Source organism: Falco peregrinus, chromosome 10 (assembly GCF_023634155.1).
Source record: "Falco peregrinus isolate bFalPer1 chromosome 10, bFalPer1.pri, whole genome shotgun sequence".
Taxonomy (NCBI): domain Eukaryota; kingdom Metazoa; phylum Chordata; class Aves; order Falconiformes; family Falconidae; genus Falco; species Falco peregrinus.
Window position 1 is genome coordinate 25,676,950 of NC_073730.1, and position 21,457 is coordinate 25,698,406.

The 21,457-nt window shown below is 57.3% G+C and overlaps 1 protein-coding gene and 1 long non-coding RNA gene across 2 annotated transcripts; both read left to right on the forward strand.

Moving 5' to 3' along the window:
• Window positions 1-506: 506 nt before the first annotated feature.
• On the forward strand, window positions 507-2,253 carry FOXD2 (forkhead box D2). Its single transcript, XM_055815504.1, is given in 4 exon segments — window positions 507-1,553; window positions 1,556-1,599; window positions 1,601-1,948; window positions 1,950-2,253. Coding segments are annotated over 4 exon segments (1,332 nt in total). The 5' UTR covers window positions 507-754; the 3' UTR covers window positions 2,091-2,253.
• Window positions 2,254-13,841: 11,588 nt separating this feature from the next.
• LOC114012469 (uncharacterized) lies at window positions 13,842-15,512 on the forward strand. Its single transcript, XR_003554934.2, has 3 exons — window positions 13,842-14,114; window positions 14,512-14,676; window positions 15,427-15,512. It is a non-coding gene; the product is annotated as an uncharacterized LOC114012469 (long non-coding RNA).
• Window positions 15,513-21,457: the final 5,945 nt, after the last annotated feature.

Genomic DNA, 21,457 nt, shown 5'->3' on the forward strand with positions numbered 1-21,457 from the left:
CTCCCGCAGCAACGGGCTCCAGGCGTAGCCGGGGGCATCCGAGCGCCGGGGGAGCGGGCAGCGCCTTTCCTCGAAAGCATCCCCGCCGGGGGCGGGGGCCGCGTCCCCGGGGACCCGGGCCGGGCCGAGCAGCCCCTCGCCGTGCCCCGCGGGGGCTGCGGCGGGCGCCACGTGATGCCGGGGCGGCCGTATAAAGGCCTGGGGAGCGCTGGCAGGAGGCGCAGAGTGGGAGCGTTTCCACCGGGTCCCAGCTCGGGGGGGGTGGGGAGGGGGGAGCCGCCTTCCCAACTTCTGCCCTCCCCCCTCCCTCTTCCCCCGCCCCTCCCTCCCTCCCCCTCCCTCCCTCCCTCCCTCCCTCTCTCCCCCCAGCCCAGCCAAGGAGCCGCCGCACCCCCCGCTATATTTTTTTCCTCCCCCCCGTTTTTCCCCCCCTTTTCTCTCTCTCTCCTTTTATTATCATTATTACTATTATTTATTATCGCTTCTTGCAAGCTCCCTGCCCAGCCTCCGGGCGTCCCGTCCCTCCGCCCCCGCCCCGCGCCCCCTCCGCCGCCCCTCCCTCCGCAGCCACCACCCCGCAGTCCCGCCGCGGCCCCGCCAGCAGCGGCGGCGGCGAGCGGGGCGCGGAGCGGCGGCGCCGGGGCGCGGAGTCCCAGCGGCGGCCGCAGCCCTCCGGCACGGCCCCGGGCCCATCCCGGGAGCCGCCGCTAGGTGGGGGGGGGAGCCCGGCCCCGGCCGCCCCGGCCGCACAACAATGACTTTGGGCAGCAGCGGCGGCGGCGGCTGCGGGATCATGTCCGAGCGCTCCCCGGAGGAAGAGCCGCTCTCCGAGGTGGAGGACGCGGATATCGACGTGGTGGGCCCGCCCCAGGATGGGGGCAAGTACAGCGAGGACGAGGAGGAGGAGGACGACGACGAGGAGGACGAGGAGGACGGCGGCGATCCGTTGGGGCTCGCCCTGCGGCGGAGCGGGGCCGCCAAGGCGCGCATGGGGGGGTCCCCGGAGCGGCTCTCCCCCGCCGGCGGCTCGGAGCCGGCGTGCGCCCGCGGCGCCGCGCCCGGGGAGAAGGCGCCCGCGGGCGGCGGCGGCGGCGGCGGCGCGGGGGGGAAGAACCCGCTGGTGAAGCCGCCCTACTCCTACATCGCCCTCATCACCATGGCCATCCTACAGAGCCCCAAGAAGCGGCTGACGCTGAGCGAGATCTGCGAGTTCATCAGCGGGCGCTTCCCCTACTACCGGGAGAAGTTCCCCGCCTGGCAGAACAGCATCCGCCACAACCTCTCCCTCAACGACTGCTTCGTCAAGATCCCCCGGGAGCCCGGCAACCCGGGCAAGGGCAACTACTGGACGCTGGACCCCGAGTCCGCCGACATGTTCGACAACGGGAGCTTCCTGCGCCGGAGGAAGCGCTTCAAGCGGCAGCAGCAGCTGCACCCGCCGCACCCCGAGCTGCTGCTGCGGGCCGGGGCCACCGACCCCGCCGCCTTCCTGCCCGGCTTCGCCTACGGACCCTACGGCTACAACTACGGCCTGCAGCTCCAGGGCTACCCCCCCCACCACCACCACCACCACCCCGGCGGCGGAGGCGGCGGCGCCGCGGGTGCCTTCCCCTTCCCGGCGCCGCACTGCCCGTTACCGGCTCCGCCGCCTCCCGCCGCCGCCTCCGTCTTCTCCGCCGCCTCGGGGCTGCCCTCCTTCCTGGGCGGTGAGCTGAACTGCAGGAAGTCCTTCTACCACCCCCAGCTGAGCCCCACCGCCCTGCCCGCCGCCCTCCTCCAGACCCTCAAGCCGGACCCCACGCCCGCCGGCGGCGGCGGCGGCAGCACCAACCACCCCTCCCGGCCCTCTTTTTCCATAGACAACATCATCGGGGGGGCCGTGCCCCCGCCGCCCAGCACCAACCCCAGCGCCGCGCCCGCCGCGCCCTACCCCGCCGGCCAGGCGGGCCCCCCCGGCGCAGGTCCTGGCCGTGCTCAGCCCCGCCTTGGCCCCGGCACAGCCCCAGGTCAGCCTGGCACACGAGCCGCTCCTGCAGCCGGCCCAGAACTTTTCCAGTAAAATCACAACTCTGAGCAGCTGTCATTTTTAAAGTGTGCTGGGGGGGGGGGGGGGGGGGGGAGAGTCGCGAAGCAAACGGCCCCTTCCCAGCTCTCCCCCCTCCTCCGAAACTGCTCCCCTTCCCTCTCCCCGTCCCCCCATCACCTCCTGTTGTGTCTTAAGGTAGGAAATATTTCCTCTCTCTCTTCTTTTTTTTTCTTCTTAATTTTTACTTTATTTCCAGGCTCTGTGGCATCCAGATCTGTTTGCTCGGGAGAAAAAAAAAATAAATCGGAAGGGCGGGAGGGGGGAAAGAATAACACGAATTCATCCCGCAAGGGCCAAAGCGTATTTATAAAGTGGCCGTAACAGAAGCTGGGACCTGGGCTGGTTGAACACGCAACGTCTTGCGGGGGGTGAGGGGCGGGGGGGGGTGGGGGAGTTAAGAAAGGAACAGTCTTAGGGTCGGAAATGTTTCCTTTGAGAGGTGCGGGTTTTCCGCCGGGGTCCTCCAAATCGCCTTGGGAAGTGACCAGGGGAGCTGCAGCCCCCCCGGTCGCAGCGAGCCCTTTTGCGTCCCTGCAAATCTCTCTCCCGGGCGCTTTTACCATGTGTGTCTGTCTCTCCCTTGCTCTCAAAGAAAATGTTTTAACGGTTCGATCTTATTTTTAGTTTCTTTGAAGCTTCGGGTTTGGTTTTAAAAGGCACTGTTTAGGGTTTCTTTATTTTGAAGAAGAAGAAAAGTCGGTGAAACTCAGGACTGCGGTTTATTTTTTTTCCTTTTTCTTTTTTTCTTTTCTTTTTTTTTTTTTTTTCAATGAGACATTCAAATGCACGTTTAAAAGAAAATTCGATCCGCCAGGAACTTTGGAGAATTCCCTTACTATTTTTTTTTTTATCCCCGTTTTCCCACCCCCTCCGTGCGTGGGTTTTTTGGTGTATTGGTAATTATTTGTATATAGATTATTCGGGAGCTAATGAGCGGAGTCCAGTTAACTCTTCACTGGTTGTGCATCCGTCATATCTATTTTATTGAGAGAATCTGTGAATAATTTGATGTGGAAAAGGCAACAGAATTTTGTCCACCGTTGGTGTAAATTAATAAATGTTTGTGACCTGGTTAAAAAAAAAATCATAATAATCCAAATCGTTCTTTGCGATGTCCTTTGTCACGCTGAGAGCCGTGAGCCCCGCTCGGGCCTCGGGGAAGCGAGTGGCTGCCACCCACCACGGGGCTGGCGGCGCTCGGCCGGCCGCGGAGCTTCGCCGCCCGGGGCCCACGGGGCTGCGCCCTCCCCTCCGCGGCCGGGCGCGCAGCCTGCGCGGGGCTGCTCCGCGCCGCCCCCCCGCCGGCGGCGGCTGGCAAACCGGCCGAGCGAGGGGGGGGGGCCCGCTTTGGGTCCACGGGCCGGCAAGGGAAAGGACCCCCCCGGAATTACTATTTTTTTTGTTAATATTTTTAAATTATTATTATTATTCTTTGTTTGCTTTTTGGTGTGCGGCCCCCCAAAAAACCCTCTGCCTGTTTCCAGGGAGAGGGAGGTGGGGGCCGGGAGAAAGATTCTCCCTTCTCTTCCCCCCACTCCACCCCTCCGCCTTCTTTTATTTTGTTTGGAAAAGTTGACACATGAGAAAATAAGTTGGAGGGTTCCCCCCCCCCCCCCCCCCCCCCGCACACACGTCCCCCTTGGGCCTGCAGCATTTGAATGACCGAATGAAACTTGATCTCCGCCGAAATTTTGCAACAACTTACAAAGTAAATAAACATCTTTAAGCGCTCCCTTCTCCTCCAAACTCCCCCCCCTCCCCCCAAATTTATTTCAGGGACCAAACGTGGCTCTTTGGTTTGTTTGTTGGCAGGGACCCTGATCTAAAGAATCGAGGCCTTTCTGCCCCTGCAGCCGGCTGGAGGAGAAGGAGAAAAAGAAAAAAGCTGAGACGTACGAGGCAGGGAGCCGGGGACGGAGCCGGTCCCCGGGCGAGCGGGGCTTTGTGCGGGGCCCGCCGGGGCTGGGGCAGGAGCCGGGCGGTGTGCGCCGGGGGAGGGGTGTGTGTGTCGGCCTTTCTTTTCTCTCCCCCCCCCCCCCCCTTTTTTTTATTCCCCCCTCCTCTGCCCCTGTCTGTGCCACCTCGAACCTCCGCGCAGTTTGTTGATGTTGTTCCTGAACGTGCCGCCTCCCCGCAGCGAGCGGTCTCACATCTCGCCTTCACACACATTTGCTTTTGAAAAGCGATCTTCGTGTCCGGCACTTGGTTGTCTCCCTTTCATGTCCAGCTCCTACAAAAGGGGCTACAAGACTCGACATGGGAGAAAAGAGGAGGCCAATGAATCTATTTTCCAGATTGCCAAGCACATGGTTGGAAATTGAAGGGGCTTTTGTAGCATTTCCCCTTCTTCCCTCCCTCCCCGCTCCTTTTCTTTTGCTTGTGTGCAAATTGTTCAATTGCTCTGGCAGGGGTGTTCCTGACAAGCTCATTACTAGAAGGTGCCAGACCCCTCCTCTCCCTCTCCCCCGAAGTCTTTGATGAAGTTAAAATGCGCTGATAGCTGCTCTCGGGGCTATCTTTGTTCAGCCTCCTTTAATAACCGAGCCTGCTTTGAGGAGACGGATCCGAAGGAAGAAAGCGATGTGCAGCCAGGCTGGGTGGTGGTTGTGTGTCTGGAGGGGGGGACGGAGACGGACAGGACGAGTTATTTTCTTATAAAGTAGCGATTTAAAATATTGGGGGGTGGGGTGGGGTGGTGTTTGTTTGCGAAGTGTGGGGGAGAAATCAGCCAAGGGTGCCGGGAGCGGGTAGCAGCAGCCGGGGCCGTGGGGATGAGGGAGCGCGTCTCACCCCTGCAGCCCCCGCTGGGGGCAGGGGGTTCTCCAAGTTGGTGGTCTCCGGCTTTGGAGGGATGGAGGGGGGTCCTCTCCGCAGGGAAGCGGTGTTTTCCCGGAGAGACCCCTTCCCCCACACGCTCAGGGGAGGGGGCTAGGGGGTTTCTGGGGCTGAGTCACCTTTCCTCGGCTCCGTTCCCTTTCTTTTGCCTTGCGGAGTCATTGCGGGTTTTTTAAGCCGCGGTCGCCGGCCGGGATTGAAGCTGAGGTGACTTGGGAGCGGGGGGATTGCCCCCCATTACCCGGGAGCCGCGGTACACCCCGCGGGAAGGGCCGCCCGCTGCCGGCCGGGCTGGGCTCGGCACCCCCCGGGCCTGCGGGGGGCTGCGGGCGCCGGCGCCGCTGGGTTCCTTTTTTTTTTTTTTTTTTTTTTTTGAGGGGTGTGTGTACGGGGGAAATCCCCAAGCGTCTCTAACTTTAGGTTTTTCCCATCCCCTAAATTCCCCTCAAGCACCCGAGCTCTTTCCGTGCCCCGGTCAAACTCACGCCACCCGCAAATATCTGCTTCGCTTGGCGTGGGTGGTGGTGTGTGTGGGGTGTCGGCGGAGACCCCCCGGGAACCGGCTGCGGGGGACGGCGGGGAAGGGCTCGGGGGGCTCTTCTGGGGCCAGGAGCCTCTGGCCGGGCTCGGCTCGGGGGGTTAACGTGGAATCTCGCCTCTGCGAGGCAGGACGGATAATGGCTCCTAATTACGGGGCTGGCTGGCTCCACAGCCCCGATCTTCACGGGGACATTATTTTTAAGCGTTCAGCGAGGATCATTTTTCACGCCTCGCTGCCTAAAGGAGGGTTTTATTTATTTATTGGGGGGGAGGCGGGGGAGGACACCAGCAATAACCGAGCACTGAAAGGAAAATAATTAGCTGTTGCAGTCGCTGCTTGGGAGTCCCTGGCCAAAAAAGGCGACCCCGGCATTTCCCTTCCCTCTCGTCCGCAGGCGAACCCTCCCGGTTCTCGGGGCTGCTTTCGGTGGTTCTTCTGCCAGTGTTAAACCTCGGGCAAAGCCGGGCCGGCGGCGACCCAGCTCCCCTGCGGGGCCCGATCCTGTGTCGCAATTTTGGGTTTTTTCCCTTCTTCCTCTCGCACCGAGGCTCGGCTCAGCGGCTGCTTCCCAGCGGGGCCGAAGGGATGCGGGTTTCCCCTCCTTTGGCTTTGGTCACGCACCTGTGAAGCTGATTTTTTTTTTTTTTTTCCTAATGTGCCCGCACCTCTTTTCTATATGTCAGATGAAGGGGTTGTAACAAAACCGCGATGCTCTCTGCGTATTCCCTTCGCGGCGGTTTTCCTTGTGTGCGCAGCCCGGGCGAGGGGGAAAACGGGGGTTTCCTCCTCGGATGTATCGGGGCGGGATAAAACGATCCCGTCCCGGAATATCCCCGTCGGGACCGCAACGGGAGAGAACACCGATAATTTCTTCCTCTGCTTTCGCTTAACTAAGCCCATGTTAAGCAGAGCGTGTCCCGAGGAAGGGAGCGAGTGGCCCTTCCCTTGGCGGCTGGTCTCGACCTGCCGGTGCGGGCTGCGGGACCCCGGCCCGGCCGGCCCCCGCTCCCACCTCCTCCCCTGGCACCTTCTGCTTTCCATTACTGCCGATTTGGAGAATTAGGAAAGGTCAAGATCTTATTCCTTTCTCCGGTAGCTTTTTGGTTTTCTCTTTCTAGTTCCTCGCAGCCCCGAACAAAAATAAATCAACCTGGATTATGGAAACCGCCTTTAGACATCAAGAGCATCTTTTCCAATAGCTCGGCCCTTCCTCCGGGACTGCCTTGGCCCTTCCCTGTGGCTGCGCAGAAACTCCCGTTTTCACGGTGGATTTAGGATTTAATAATAACGCCCAGTCTCCCTGTGCCCCCAGTGCCCGACCTGAAAACTTTTTCCTGCCTCGTAACTTTGGAAAATAGCTGCCCTCCAGCATTTTCTTTCCCTCCTCATCTCCCTTTCGTTTATTTCCATTGCCGGCACAGAAAGTAGAGACACGAGGTGGTTTGGGTTTTTTTTTTTTTAATTAAAAAAAAAATATCCCATTTTCCGATCTGGGGAGGGCGGGGAGAAGCTGTTGCAGCCGACTCAGCCGCAGGAAAATTGCTTTGGAAATTAAATTGGTGCTTTTGAAATCCTCCTGGAGATGTTCGCGGTAGGTCAGGGCCCTGCACTCGTCCCTGCGTCCGTCTGTCGGGCGGGGAAGGGGCCGGGGCTCCGCGTTCTCCCCTCGCCTCTCGAGCTACGGCTCGTCTGGCCTTCCTCCTTCTCTTCCTGGCTTTTTCTTTCTCATTCTCCTCTTTTTTTCCTTTTTTTTTTTTCCTTTCTGAGTCCCTTCCTCTTCTTTCTTTCTACATTTATTTTTTCTCTTTCTTAATCTCGTTCTCTTTCTTTCTTTCTCCTCTTTCTCTGTTCTATTTACCTGTTTCTTTTCCCCTTTCTCCCTCATTCTCTCTTTATTTTTATCTCTTTCCCCCTCTCCCCTCCCCTCTTTACAGCTCTATTTTGCTTTTTCTTTCGCGCTCTTTCCCTTTCTTTTCTCTTTTTGTTTTTCTTGCTTTCTCTCTTTTCTCTCTTTTTATATATTTTTCTTTCTCTTCTCTTCTCTTCTCTCTTATATATCTTCTTTCTCTCCTTCTTTTCCTTTGCCTTGTCCTCTCTTGCCTTTTCTCCCTTTCTCCCCTGTTTTGGTCTCTCCGTCTCTTTCTTGCTCTTTTTCTCTTTCTCCCTCTTTCCCTTTCTTCTTCCCTCCCTCTTTCTCTCCCTGTCGGTCTCTCCAGTCTCACCCGCTTCGGCTCGGGTCCATGGGGGGCCGCTTTCCCGCGCTCTCCAGGAGGTTTCCAGCTCCGTCCACTCCCGGAATCTGGCCCGGCCGCCGCGGGCGGGGGCCTCCCCTCCTTTGAACTAGGGGAGCCTCCGGCCCCCCACCCGCCCCCCACACCCGGGGCTCAGCGGTTCCCCTGCCTGTGCCCGGGGGGCTGCGGGGCAGCTTAGGGCGCGTTTCCACGAGCCCAGCACGACGGCCCCGGGAGCACCCCCCCCGTCCTCCCCCCCTCACCGGCCTGCCGGTGCGCTCCACCGGGGGGGCCGTGCGGGGGCGAACCTGTGCCGGTTCCTGCTCCCCCCGGGTTCGGACGGAGCCCGGTGCCCGTGCGGGATCGGTTCGCATTTTATTATTTAATTAAATAAAATGCAACTCGGCGCCTTAAGCCCGTGGCAGCAACAGGTGACGCCGCGATCCCGGCCGGGAGGAAAAACACTCGCTACAGGGTTTCACGCGAGTTTCCAACCCTTCCTGGTCAGTCAGGTGCTGATGATCTTCTCGGGTCGACGGTACCGGGATGCGCCGCCCGCCGCCCGGGAAGGGCTCTCCCGCCCGCCGCCGGTACGGCGCATCCCGGAGCCCGGCGGCCTTTCCCAGCGGCGGGCAGGCGGGCTGCCTCGCTTCCTAACCGCCCTGCCTGCCCGCACCCCTCCCCTGGGGCCCGGGTAAATGATACGGATGGATATGGAGTGAATTATAATTATTCGTCCCTCCGTGTACCAAAGCAGGTCTGGTAAACCTGAATGAAAACGGGCAAGGGAGATGATGTCCCCGCTGAGAGGTCGGCCGGGAGCCCGGAGGGGTGTCATGAGTTTCTGTGTCCGTTCCTACAGGGGGGATTCGTGTCGGTGCCTCGGGATCTTTCTAGCTACCGAACTGGTGGTGTTTTTCCAGCCCCCCCCCCCGCCCCCCCCCCCGCCTCCCCGCTCCTTTCTGGGTGTCGAGCGTCGGGGTCCACGCCGCAGGGTGGCAGGGAGGCGCTTTTCGGGGCTGTTCTTATCCCTTTCGATCAGATTTCGATTTCCCCGCTTTAACTCGCCTTTTAAGTGAAATTACGTTCCTCTTTCGTTAGTACGGGCGGTTTGAAACGCGTTGAACCAACACCGGCGATTCCTTTCAGTCTCGCAAAAATTCCCAGATACTCCCCTTTTCCCCGCAGGCGGAGGCGAGCGTGGAGGTCTCGGCAAGTCCGTGTCACCTGAATGAGCCCCCGCTGCCCCCCGGGTCACTCCTCAGCAGCAGAGCCGTCTGCGGGGCCCACGGGAGCCCTTGGTTCCAGCGGGACTCCCTGCAAAACCCGTGGGAATCCTCCCCCGACTCGGGCGGGATTACCTGGGGTGCTCCCCATGCTGGGAAGAGGGGGCGGGGGGGGGGGGGAGGCACAGGGCAAGACCCTGGGTGTAGGAAAGGTGCCGTGCTAGGGGCACCCGCGGCCGCAGCTCAGCGCACCCACGGGAGGCCGGGGACGGAGGAGCCGCCGCTGTCGCTTTAAATTTGAACAAAGTAAGTAGAGAAGGAAAAACTTCCTCCGTCTGGGGACGGGGCCAAAAAGTGCCAGGGTCCAGCCAGCCGGACCCCCCTGCCCTCGGACCGCGACTCCGCTCCGTGGCAGGACCCGGCAGGGTGCGTGGGGGCGAGGAGAGGGGGATGCCAGGCGGCTGGCAGGGCGCTGCTGGCCCCCCTCCCGCCTCCAGCGCTCTTGTGATCTCCTCTTCCCGGGAGAGAGACGTGGCCGCAAAATAGAGGCAACAAAAGGAGCGGGCAGGGCTCGGCCGGGAGCGGGGAGCCGGGGCAAGGCGGGCCGGCGCCCCCCGAGCCGGTGCGGGGTGCAGCGCCGAGCACCCACGGCCGGCCGGGAGGTGCGGGGGACAACCCCTTCCCCAGGCGTGCAGGGTCTCCCTAGCGATGCTCTCCTGGCTCTGTGTCCCCCAAACACACCTTCCCACTGCTAACCCCGAGATTTTACCGGGGTTATTTCTGAAACCCCCCCTCCCCCTTTTTTAAATTTTATTTTATTTTTCCTTCCCTATTTAATTACTTCTCTTGCAAAATGCAAGGCCGCTGCCACCTAACGCGGATCCCGGCACTGAAATCCACGTCTCCTCTGTGACTTACAACCCAAATCCCAGTCCCATGACCTTTCTCTTCCCCCCCCCCCCCCCCTCTCCGTTCCGGGTCTCCCACCCTCGGTCATGTGGGACACGAGTAAATTTATCCACCCTAGTGGAAAGGCCTCCCTTCTGCATTGCTGAAGAGAAGCTCACACACGTTTCCCAAGGAGGATAATTTCGTTTTCCCACCTTTCTTTCACTCTTTCTTTCTACTTTTTGATTTGCTTTTAATTTCGTTTTCTCCCCCGCCCCACAAGGTTCCCATCTCCTCTTGGACACGCTCCTGCTCTGTGTCTCCCTTTCGATAAGCCCTTGCCAAGAGGATCACTTCAGAAGGACGTTTCTGACGGCTCTTGAGCTCAGAAGACCGTCGAGAAAGGGCATTTCTGGTCTCCCGGGAACTGCGGCGAGCGGAGCCGCGGCTGCGCCCCCGGCAGCCTCCCCCCGCCCCGGGGGTCCCCTCCCGCCGCACCGCGGAGGGTCCCTCATCCCCGGCGCTCTGCCCCGTGGAGCCAGAGTTGTGGCTGGGGGCCGAGACCCCCCGTTAGCCCTGCGGGAGGGGACACCCACCCGCGGCCACCTCTCCGTCTCTCCCGCGGCTCCGGCTGGTCCTTCCCCACATTCCGGCGGCTCTTCCCCGCCCCAGCTCCTGGGGGAGACCGCACCCCCGGCTCCCCTCGGGGAACCGCGGCTGGCGATGCCGCCCACCCCGGCTGTGTGTGACCCCACCAACCCAAATGCGTTTCTCATCTGCAGACGGAGGTGGGGAACATGTGGCCAGGCTGCGGGAGTCCCCTCGTGTCCCTCCCCCCCCATGTCTGCTCAGAGGTGGGTGGCATTAGGAATAGGGTGCCCCCCGCTGCCGGGGGCAGCACGGCAGCGCAGAGGTTGTATGCGAGGGAGGCAGCTCCGGAGGGTCGTGCAGCCCCTCAGGAGGCCGGGGCCAAGCCGTGCCCCCCAGACCCCGGAGCCCCGACCCCCGCCGTCGCTGTCGCAGAGCGCCTCGGCTCCTTCCCCACCCGCGACGGGCGCTCCGAGGGGGGACCCCGGAGTTTCCCCCCCAGTCTGGCCCCGGGCACTTTGCAGCTGCTCGGCGCGGACGGTCCGGTGCGGGCGCAGGAGCCGGTCCCGCCAGCTCTGCCGTCGAGGCCGGCTGCAGGAAGCCGATCCGCCGCCGCAAACGGCGTGTGAACGGGCTGCGGATCGGATCCGGGTCGGGTTGCGCCGAATCTCCTTTTTTTTTTTGGCGCTGCTAGCCTTGGGCACGCTGTGGGCTCTGACCCGGGTGGAGATTTACCCCAACTGCAGACAGGTGTCGGGCACATTTTGGTGGAGGAAATGGAACCACGGCTGTGAGAGGAGCTGTCTGGTCTTTCCCCTCCGTCCTTGCCAGGTAAACTCCTGCTCCCGTGGTGAAAAGAAAAAAAAAAAGAAAAAAAAAAAAAAGGCAAGAAATTGATAGAAAAGACTCATTTCCCGGTCCCGCTCAGAGATCGGGAAAGATATTCGAGAAATCCCGGAGAGCTCGATTTCAGGCGCTGCCTATCGGCTGCCGGTGACGAAAGATAGGCAATACATTCTCCCGTATGGAAAACACACATATTGGAGCCCCCCGCCAGATCCATCTGATATTATAATCGATATTCCCAGAATTTTCCTTTTGCACAGTATTCCTTGGCCGCCCTTCTTTATGTGCCCGGGACAAAACAGATGGGAAATATTCATCGAGAGGGAAATGTGTCTTGTGATAATAGGAAACACGAGTCCTTTTTTTAAACATTTTTTTTCCTCGCCCCAAATTTCGAGGGGAAAAATAAAAAAGAGGGAAAGCGCCGATAACAAATAACAAAAGCAAATCAATCGGAAACGAACTTTTCCCCCAAAACCAAGTGGCGAAAAGTGGATTTCCAGCGCGGGTCCGGGCCGAGGGAGAGGGTCTCACCGCCCAACCCGCAGGTGCCTCGGCGGGGGCTTTGTAACCTCCAGGTTTGTACCGTTTGCCCCGCTCCCGGTGGGCGCCCGGGGCAGGGATGGGCTCTGGCTCCTTCCCGCTCCCAGCCGCCCGCACCCCCCGGCCCAGAACCGGTGAATTCTCCGTTCCGCGGGCGCGGGGGGCAGCTGCCGCCGCGCTGCAGTTGTTTGCCCCCGGGAAGGTTTAAATAACTATCTCCCCCCCCCCCCCCCCCCCCCCCTTGTTTGCATCTGGATACGGGTGTTATTTCCCGGGCTGCCCCGGCGGGAAAGGTGCGGGGTGTTGCCGGGCTGTTGCCTGTTTTTAAGGAGGGAGGGAGGGCTGTGCCCGGGGGGGGGGGGGGGGGGGGGGGGCCGCGGCTGCCGTCTCTATTTTAATGTCATTATAGTTGCCGTGGCAACCCATTGGATCACTCCTCCTGGAATGAACCTTGTGACAATGGTTGGTTTGAGAGAAATCGGTAAATGTGCAACAGAGGGACACAGCTACATTACCGCGAACAACAGCGAGGATTTAACATGTGACCCCTCCAATTATACTGATGATACCTCGGTGCAGCTGCCTCCGCCGCGCTGCGGAGATGTGGCTGTTTGGGGGGGGTTGAGGAGGGGTCCTGGGGCTGTTTCGGGGCACAGCCTGGTGGGGATGGGGCCGCAGCCCCGCATGCCTCTGCCCTCCCGGGGAGCCCTAAGAGGGGAACAGCATCTCTGCACCAGGATAGCGAGTGTGGTCCTAACCTTTCTCTCAAAAAAAATAACCCAACAACCAAAACCAGAAGAACGGAAGAAAAAGCTTCTCCGAGGGAACGTGGAGGCAGCTGAACATGTGGAGGGGCTGTGGCTGCGGGGCTGAGGAATAAGGACCTGCCCGGGGGGCGGGCAGGGGCCCCCGGCCCGGCCCGCCGCCCCCGGAGCACACAGCACCGGCGGCACATCTGTGGCACGGCTGCAGGGAGGAACGAACAAAATCCGCTCCCTACCCGCAACAGAAAAAAAAAAAAAGAAAAAGAAAAAGAAAAAGTTTGAAGCCTTAAAATATGGTTCAGAGAATTACAAGTAATCAGAGCTGCGGGGGTCAGCAGTGCAAACTTTTTAAGACTAATGTTTATTTAGAAAAGTGAGTGGTGTCTGCGTTGCTTTTCTAGTGCCCCAGCACAAAAGTCCTAATGGCTTTTGCAGACTTTCCATCACAAACTCTTGCACAGGGCGCGGGGACCACCGCCGAAAGCAGCCCCCAGCCGCCCTCTTTCAAAGGGAGCATCGCCACAGGGTTTTCAACTACCCCCGCCCCCGTCTTTCCATGAATCAGTGACATATATTTTCTGCACCCCGACCCCAAACTTGCTCCGCTTTCGCGTTTGTCTGGTGTAACCCGAACCGTCGATAATCCTGGGAAGGGAAATCGGGGGATGGGGACGGCGGTTTTGGCCCCCCCGGTCCCCAGCCCCGCTCAGCTCCGGCCGGCTGCAGTCCTGAAAGCAACGCAGGGGTTCAGCCGAGCTGGAAACCTCGTTAGGAGGAACCCGGGGGCAGAGGCAGGAGCCGGCGCGGGGCGGGCTGGCCGGTGTCCCTCGGGGGGGCATCGCTGGCAAACCCATTGCCCCGTCCCACCCCTCCAACCGAGCTCCCGGGAGCCCGCCCACACCACCGGTCCCCGTGCGGTTCTGGGGATCTCTGCTGAGCCCACCTCAAAATTCACCCCGGGGGATCAAACGTGATCGCCAGGTGGGATTTGACTGCCCTTGCAGGGACTCAAGCCTCCATCTCCGGATTCCCCTTTTGTTCCTAGGACTGGAGAAATAAAACCAGCAAACCCCAACACCTCACACTCCTTTTGGGGTGGGCCCCCCTCGATTTTAAATAGGAGGTGGATCCAGGGGAAACCCAGACCTGGGATCCCACTGGTAACTGGTGGCACCAGCCCCAGGTGCCTTGCATCAGGGCTGCGAGAACTCAGCTGTGCTTAGCTCCTTCCCACATCACCCTGTTGCCCTTGACTGGTGGCAGGAGCTGGGCTGAGCAGGGCAGGGGGCTCAGTTCCCCTTCTAGCAATGCCCCGCAATTGCCGCCTGGATGTGGACTGCAACCAGCAGCAAACCCACCTCCTTCCCTGGGATCCCCAAGGGGAGGGCAGAGGTGTTAGTGCTGCTCAGGAAAACACCTGTGCTCACCCCTTCTTCTCAGCCTGTGTGCCAAACAGTCCTAGGACCTTTCTGTTTACTCTTTTTTTAAACACAGATCCTTTTATTAGCAGTGAGCCCAGCCAGCAGAAGACGGTGTGCTGCTAAAGTCGTCCTGTTCCTGGCAAAGGTGAGACTAGATCTAACACATCCCTCAGTCTGTGGGGGCTCACTGACTACCCTGGAACACCCTAGTCCCTTTTCCCATCCTCTGCAGGTCTTGGCAGGTTTGAGTCCCTCAGGTCTGAGGGATGGGGTTATGCTGGGTGAGCAGGTCTGGGGGTTACATCTCCCCATGTGTCCCCCAGGGAATCCCACTCAGCAGAGCATCACCTGGGAAAGGGCTGGGTGGTGGAGCCATGGGGAGCAGAGACCTGGAGAGAGTCTCATCTCTGGACTGGGAGGGTATGGGGCTGGTGACCCCACCTCTGTGTGTTGAGTCCCCAGTATGGATGCCCTGCGAAGCCCCTAAACGTGTCTGGGATCAGTCCTGGGTCTGACACCGTGATCCCCTCTCCCATCATTAGGGTTCACAGCTCATCGTTGGGGTGCCTGGGGAGGCTCTGCAGCAGGACAGCGCTTTTAGCAGTGGGATGTGCAGGAGAGAATCAGGAATGGTGGAAAGGAGAAAGAAAGGGCTGGATCCTGCTCCCTTTCCAGCCAAGTGACTGCCTTGTCCTGCCCCCGGAAAGGTGAGCTCTGTTCAACCCCTTCTTTGGTCTGCGTAGGGAAAAATCCCTAGCTCAAACCCAAGAAGGCTGAACCAAGCAATGGCAGCTGAAGGTGCCTCGGGAAAAACACCCACCCACCCCCTGAGGCCTGATCCTGCTTTCCCCATGCCAAGTCAAGCTCAGGTGCTCAGCTGCATCAGGACCAGGTCCAGGGCTGCAGATGCAGCCGGTTCTGCAAGGCCAAGCGTGGCAGAGGGAGGACAGTGGTATTTATAAACTGCTGAAACATGCCTGACACTTGAGGGAAGATCCTCTCCGCTCCCTCAAGGGCTTTTGTTTGAAGGGCTTGACTCTGTCTTCCAAAAAGTTGATAAGACCTTCTGGCTCCCATTATCTCTCTGAGGGCCCTGCCTTGCCCTCCTCACAGCGCGCTGAAGCACCCAGATCATGTCACTCTAATTAATTGCCTGAGGAATGGAGGGCCCTGAGCAGGACCTGGCACCTCTCTTCAGGGTTTAGCCTCCTGGTGCAAATCCAGGCTGTGGGAAGGGGCTGGGTGGCACCAGTCCCTTGCTGTTCTACATCCCTCCACCCCCCTTACAAAGCACAAAAGCTGGGAATGCTGTTCAGCCCCAAATTGGGAACATTTGGGCTGAAATCTTTTGTATGCATTTGAAAAGCGGAGGGAGGGTGGGGAGAAGGACGTGGGAAGGGGAAAGAGCTACAGCCTTGCTGGCATGAAGTTGATTTGTCTGGGTCCTGTCCCTTTAGGGCAGTCATCTGTCACTGTAACCGGGAGATGCTGCAAACCATGTGCAGATGAGGCTCAGCCACGAGAGAAGCATTCCCACATCAGGTATCATGACACTGCACCCACCTCACCTTGCCCCCCGCAATTTTAATCAAAGTTGTACTTCTCACTGGCAGGGGAAGGGTGGGAATTTTAATCAGCTCCTCCTGCATCTGTACCCTGCTCCACAGGACCTTTTGGGGCAGAAAGGTGCATGTGACAGCATGGGTGATGGTGGGTGACAGTGCAGGTGCCGATGGGTAGCCCAGGGAGGCCAGGGATCGGTGCAGCAAAGCACCTCCATCCTCTGGGGGCTGTGGTCAGCCTGATGCTCCAGCAAAGTTTTTCATCTGCCTCTGCTGTGTCAGCAGAGCACAAAGGCAGGGGAGAGGTGAACCCCTCTGTTAATACATGTGTTTTAAATAACTGGTATTTTTATTTCTTCCTTTCGGTGTGGTGGGCTTGGCACTCATCTTTGTTTGCACAATTGTCCTGCCTATATGTTCTGTTGCCCAAGTAAGGAGAAAAAGATCCTGTGCATGATCTGGAGGTGTGCTTTGCTGGTTCTGACATGTAAATATTAACCAAGGAGCAACACTGAAGAGACAAAACCCCCTCCTATCCTCAAACCACTTCAGATCCCTTTATTGTCCTGGCAGTTGTTGCACTTGGACTGGCTTTTCACTTTCTCCTCTCAGAGTGGCTGGCTCCTGCAACGGTCCCCAGATTCCTCAGCTATGTCCTACTGAGGCAAAACATTTATTGAAGTTTTCAGATTATTAGGGAAATACATATTTCTGCTTCTTTTCCAAACTCCACTGCCTTCTTTTCTAAGCCATCCCCGCATGTCAGCATGGGGGCAGGAGAGGCATCCTCTTGCTCTCCTCTTGCAGCTGATGCCTCCTGCATGAACTTTGAGTACCCAGAAACACCACGAAGGGGGATTCCTACCACCACCATGTGCTTCGTTAGTGGGCAATAGTGGTGAATATGTGTGTAGTTTATTTTCCTCTATAAAAAGCTATATATCCTCTATATATTATTATTATATATATATAATATATTTATTATTATATATATATATTTCCTCTATATAAAGCTGCACTTCAGCTCACTCACACCTCAGAAGAAACAGAGGTTATGGACACATGCCTCCAGCTCCTCAGACAACCTTTGCCAAGGCAGCATCACAGCCTTGGTGCTGCGTGGGAGGAAGCAGAGGAGTGGGGGCTATTGAAAGCGAAGAGGTCAGAGGAGAAAAAGTCTGGCATAAAGCTGCCCTCGCTTTGTTGGCACACGCACACCTGTGACTGAACTGCGGGTGTGCACGTGGGGTTGGGCCATGTCCTTGACAGGGTCCCCACGATCAGGACCCACTGCCTGGCATTGCTGTGAGTAGTGCACGTGCCCATCACTCACCTCCTGCATCCCAGCACTCCGAAGCAGGGCCAGGGTGCCCAGCACCCCCAGAGAAGCACCCTTACCAGCACAGAGTGTGGTGTTCTAAAGCAGCAGCAGGTTGCTTGCGGCAGCTGCTGCTACTGCAGGCTCTGCTCTCCGTGTGCATGCGTGTGCAGGTGCATGTGTGTGCCGGTGTGTATGTGCGTGTGTGTGCAGGTGTGTGTATGTGCATGTGTGCATGCAGGGAGGTCTCCCTTGGCAGCACAACGGAAAAGTAAAGTGTAAAAACGCTCCCATTCTGGCTTGGTGGATAAATTGTCTACAAAGGGCTCTTCAACGTGAATGCACGCCGCAAAGGCGCATGGCACTTCTCCGGGCGAACAATGGCGGGGCTGAGTCACAGTGCTGCCGAGAAGCATCCTGATGCTGCCTGTCAAGGGAAGGGAGCTTGTGTTTTACCCCCGAGACAGCTTTTATTAGTGAATTCCTGAGATCACCGTGAGATCAGGAGCACAGGAAAGAAGAGGAAAGGGAGAATAGGGAGGAAACACTTGGGCTCCTTGTCTGTGGATCGGATGCAATGCCCACAGCAATAAGCAGATCTACCAGTGATGCCGGTCCCCTTCCAGTTTCCACCCCAAGAGCTGGGGCTGGGACCAGTGGGAGAGGGCATAGTGAGGTGCCTGGTGAAAGGACCGGGCAGCCTGTTTCCCATGAAGAAGAGGAAATACCTTTCCCCAGGGTACCTTGTAAAACTCACTCTGCTGTAGCTTTCACTCCGCTTGCAGCTTCTCAGATGGTAACTCCTAAGCACTCGAGTCTGGATGTGGCCTTTAGCTTCAGATGTCCTTGAAGATTCAGCTGCCAGAGGTTGGCAGGGTGCAGCAGGGAGAGGATCGTTCTGTGCTCACTGTTTCTGATATTTTCTTTCTAAGCGTGTATCCCCAGCCACTGCTGCAGAGGGGATGCTGGAACTTTGGATGCAATCCCACAAATTTTCATGGAAGCAGAACGGCAGGAAGGCAAACAGGAAAGAAGAGGAGTAATATACTATTCTCGGGGGCACTTGTTGCATTTCTCTGTTTGCTTTGCTGTGTTGTTTCCTTTTCCTCCAGCCACATACTAGAGGATTATGGCAAATGAATTAAGGGATTAAATCATAAGGGAGAATTAGGATCCTGCTTATTTAGAAGCAGAAGCCCAGATGGACTTACTGAACTCCAGATGATGCAAGAGCATCTTGGGTAGTGCTGTGGATGTAGGTCACAGGATAATTTAAGCTGGAAAGAACCTCTGAAGGTCTCTGGTCCAGCAGCCCTCAAAGCAGAGCCAACTTGGATCAGGTTGCCCAGGACTTTGTCCAGCCAAGTTTTGAATGTCTCCAAGGATGGACATTCCCCCACCTCTCTGGTCCCCTGTGTTTAACCACCCCCAGGGTGAATTTTCTCCCTAATATCTAACCAAAGCTTTCCCTTTTGCAACTTACATTCATCGTTTCTCTTCCTGTCACTCTGCACCTCAGGTAGATGTCCAGGTGCATCAGGGACCTATTCAGGTCCTTTGTACCTGCCTCGAAAGACAGATTGTCGGGCACAAGATTCAGAGTGAGTCCCAGCTTAGACAGCAGGTTCTGGGCCTCCCAGGCTCCTTGGACTCTCCCCTTGGGAGCAGGCCTGGATGGGACATCTCATCTCTCCATGGTGCATCAGTACTGCTGTGGAATTGGTCTCACCTGTATAATGGCAGGGTGAGGATTTGCTATTGCTGTGGCTGGAGACACCCCAAATAGCACCCAAAGATTGCTCCCACAGCTTATTTCCAGGGTCATCCAGGAGACGGTGTGTCTGGGGAAAAAGTACATACAGTGGCCTTTGTCTGCTGCATTCACCAGGGGAAGCAAAGGCATGGATAAAAAAGATCATCTGCCCATCTTCATTGCTGGTGACTGAGTCAAGCAATTCCTTCTTCCCAGTGGCCTGAGCACTCCTCTGCACTGCCTGGGGTCACGCAGCATGAGGCCACAGCCAGCCACAGCTTTTGGTGACTGGCTCACGGGTGGGCGGACCTCTTCCACTACGTTTTGACAGCTAGGAATCATCTCCGTGAAAGACGGAGCTGTGACATGTTTGGCTGTGCCTTGGAAAAGAGAAGAGAAGAAAATAGAAGGAAAAAGAAAAGAAGGAAAAGAAGCTGTCTATAACATCCTGGCCTGTCTCTGCCACTGGGAATGGATGTGAGGGCTTGTTCAGGGACGAGGTAGCCTGGTCCTGTGCAGTGAGGAAGGGAGAGGCAAAAGTCATGAAACAGGGCTCTGTTTGGATCCAGATTTGATTTGCCTGGTTAAAACTTGTTGATCCCATACAAGGTTTTCCTGGCTGGGAGCTGAACTTGGTTCCACAGCCAAGGTTTTTTCTTTTCCAGAGTGTTTAGCATAAATCAGACTTTCACAGCCGCCTTTGAGTGGAAGGAGCAAGAAATCACGTTTTGTCTCCTATCCAGGAGCTCTGGGAGAAAGGAGCTGTCAGGAACCAGCCCAGATGCTCTGACATGTGCTCTCTGCATCCTCGCTGCCTGGCTTTGCCTTCTCCCATCTGGTGTCACGGCTCCATCAGCTCCTGTGCGCTGCTTTCCCCAGCTGAGATCCCAGCCAGGCTGCTGACATTCAAGTTGAGCTGTGCCCCAAGCAAAGGACACCATAACACCTTTTGGGCTGGGGTATGCCCTCCCCTGCCTCTCACCCAAGCCGTTAAGTGGGTTTTAACACAGATCCAGATCTGGCGTGCTGCCCAGCCGAGACCACTAGCACTCCCCTGGTGTCATATCAACCCAGAGAAGTCACCTTGCCATGTGCTTTTCTAATTCTCTTGTCGCTAGGCTCACTGGGAATTATTTTTCTAATATTTAGGTAGAATTTCCCTTGCTGTGCTTTGTGTCCATTGCCTCCCATGCAGCTTCAGGAAGAGTGCTGTCTCCGCTTTCTCTATAACCACCCATCAGCCTTCTCCTCTGACTGGGCAAGCCCAGCTCCCTCCACATCTTTCAATCTGGCAAAGTACTGCTAATTTTTCATGTACTGCTTCATAAGCATTTGAGGGAGAGCGGTGAGTTCCCATAAACACTACACGGGACACCTACACCCGCGCATCTCCTGGCAGCTAGGGAAGGCTTTGGTGGGGGTGGATGCAGAAATCCCACCAGCACTTGCAGTGGAGCTGAGCAAGGGACCGAAAGCTCCATTGTTGGTCCTGTTGAAACAGGAGGTTAAACCTCTCTGCTGGAGCCATTCCCTGCTAGTGAGATCCATACAGTCCATTAAAATTAGGGATCTTATTATGGGCTACATAAAAAAAGGTAAAGAGGAAATGAGACCCTTATGAAGGGTTTCTTATGTGTGCAGATGGTAAGGGCATCTGAGGCCAAGAAAGCTTCTCTAACAGGCTTTTTCCAAACAAACTACTCACTTTGCAGGCTTTCCCCTCTTTCAAAAAGAGATAAATAGACGCAGAACTATTTTTTCTGCACAGCTCACCTCTGCTGACCAGCCACACTGTGCTTGGGGTAGAGGAAGAGTCTCTAAACATGTTCCATGCTCTTGGGAGCATGGTCTCCTCTCCTCCTAGCACCAAATTCAGCCTTCAAATGCCCTTTCAGGTCATATTCAGGTTGTTCCTGAACCCAAAGGAGCTGACTGTGTTGTGGCCTCCACAGCCTAGCTGAGGACCGGTGAGATATCCTCTGTCCGTCAGCACAGAGGAGCTATTTGAGTGAATGGAGTAGCATTAGAAGCACTGAGAGCCAGCCAAAACTGGGAATTCAGCCTTCCAGCGCTGGCACCAGGCCACTGCTGTGCCTCCGTTTCAAGACAGCAGAAACCAGGGACCTCAAATATGGGATGGACTTTAGGTCTGTAGCAGAACCAGAGTTCCTAGGAATCAGGGCATCCATTGCTTGCTATGGCCACCTGCCGTGACATTTTTTCCTTTCTCCTCCTGTCCCTGCCCACTACACGTGGCTGCTGTGATGTGGCAGTGCCAAAGTGGGAGAAGGTCCCAGAGCTGCTCTCCAAAGTAACTGATAGATCCTGTGGGATCCCTTAGGCTTCCCATTGGGTCCTGCTGGGGCACCGGAAGGACTGCAGAGGCTGGAAGTGTCCCTGGAGCATGATTCTTATTTATACAGAAGTACAATCTCTCTATAGAGCTGTGATAGAGTGATTTTTGTCCCCTTGTGCAGGCTAAGAGCTGAAGCACAGTGAAGCCAAGTGATGTTGTACAGGTTGTACAGACGACCTGTGGCAGAGCAAGAAGAGCAGCCCAGCTGTGTCGTGAGCCCTCATCAACACTGCTCAGTGGCAGAGCTGTGGCCACCTCACCTCCCTGGCCACCCAGCCAGCCAGCTCTCTCCTTTCTCCTTCAGATTCTTAAAATAAGACTTGCAAAGGCTCAAGCGTCGTTTCGATTTCATTAATAAATCCCTGCTTGCACTTGAAGCTGTTGTGCCTTTTAAAACATTATCCATGGCTCTGATTACACTGCTGATGAAAGCAGGCATGGCCCTATTAGTTTTCACGGCAAACAGCCCTGCCACGTCCTGCTAGCCTTTACGTGCTCA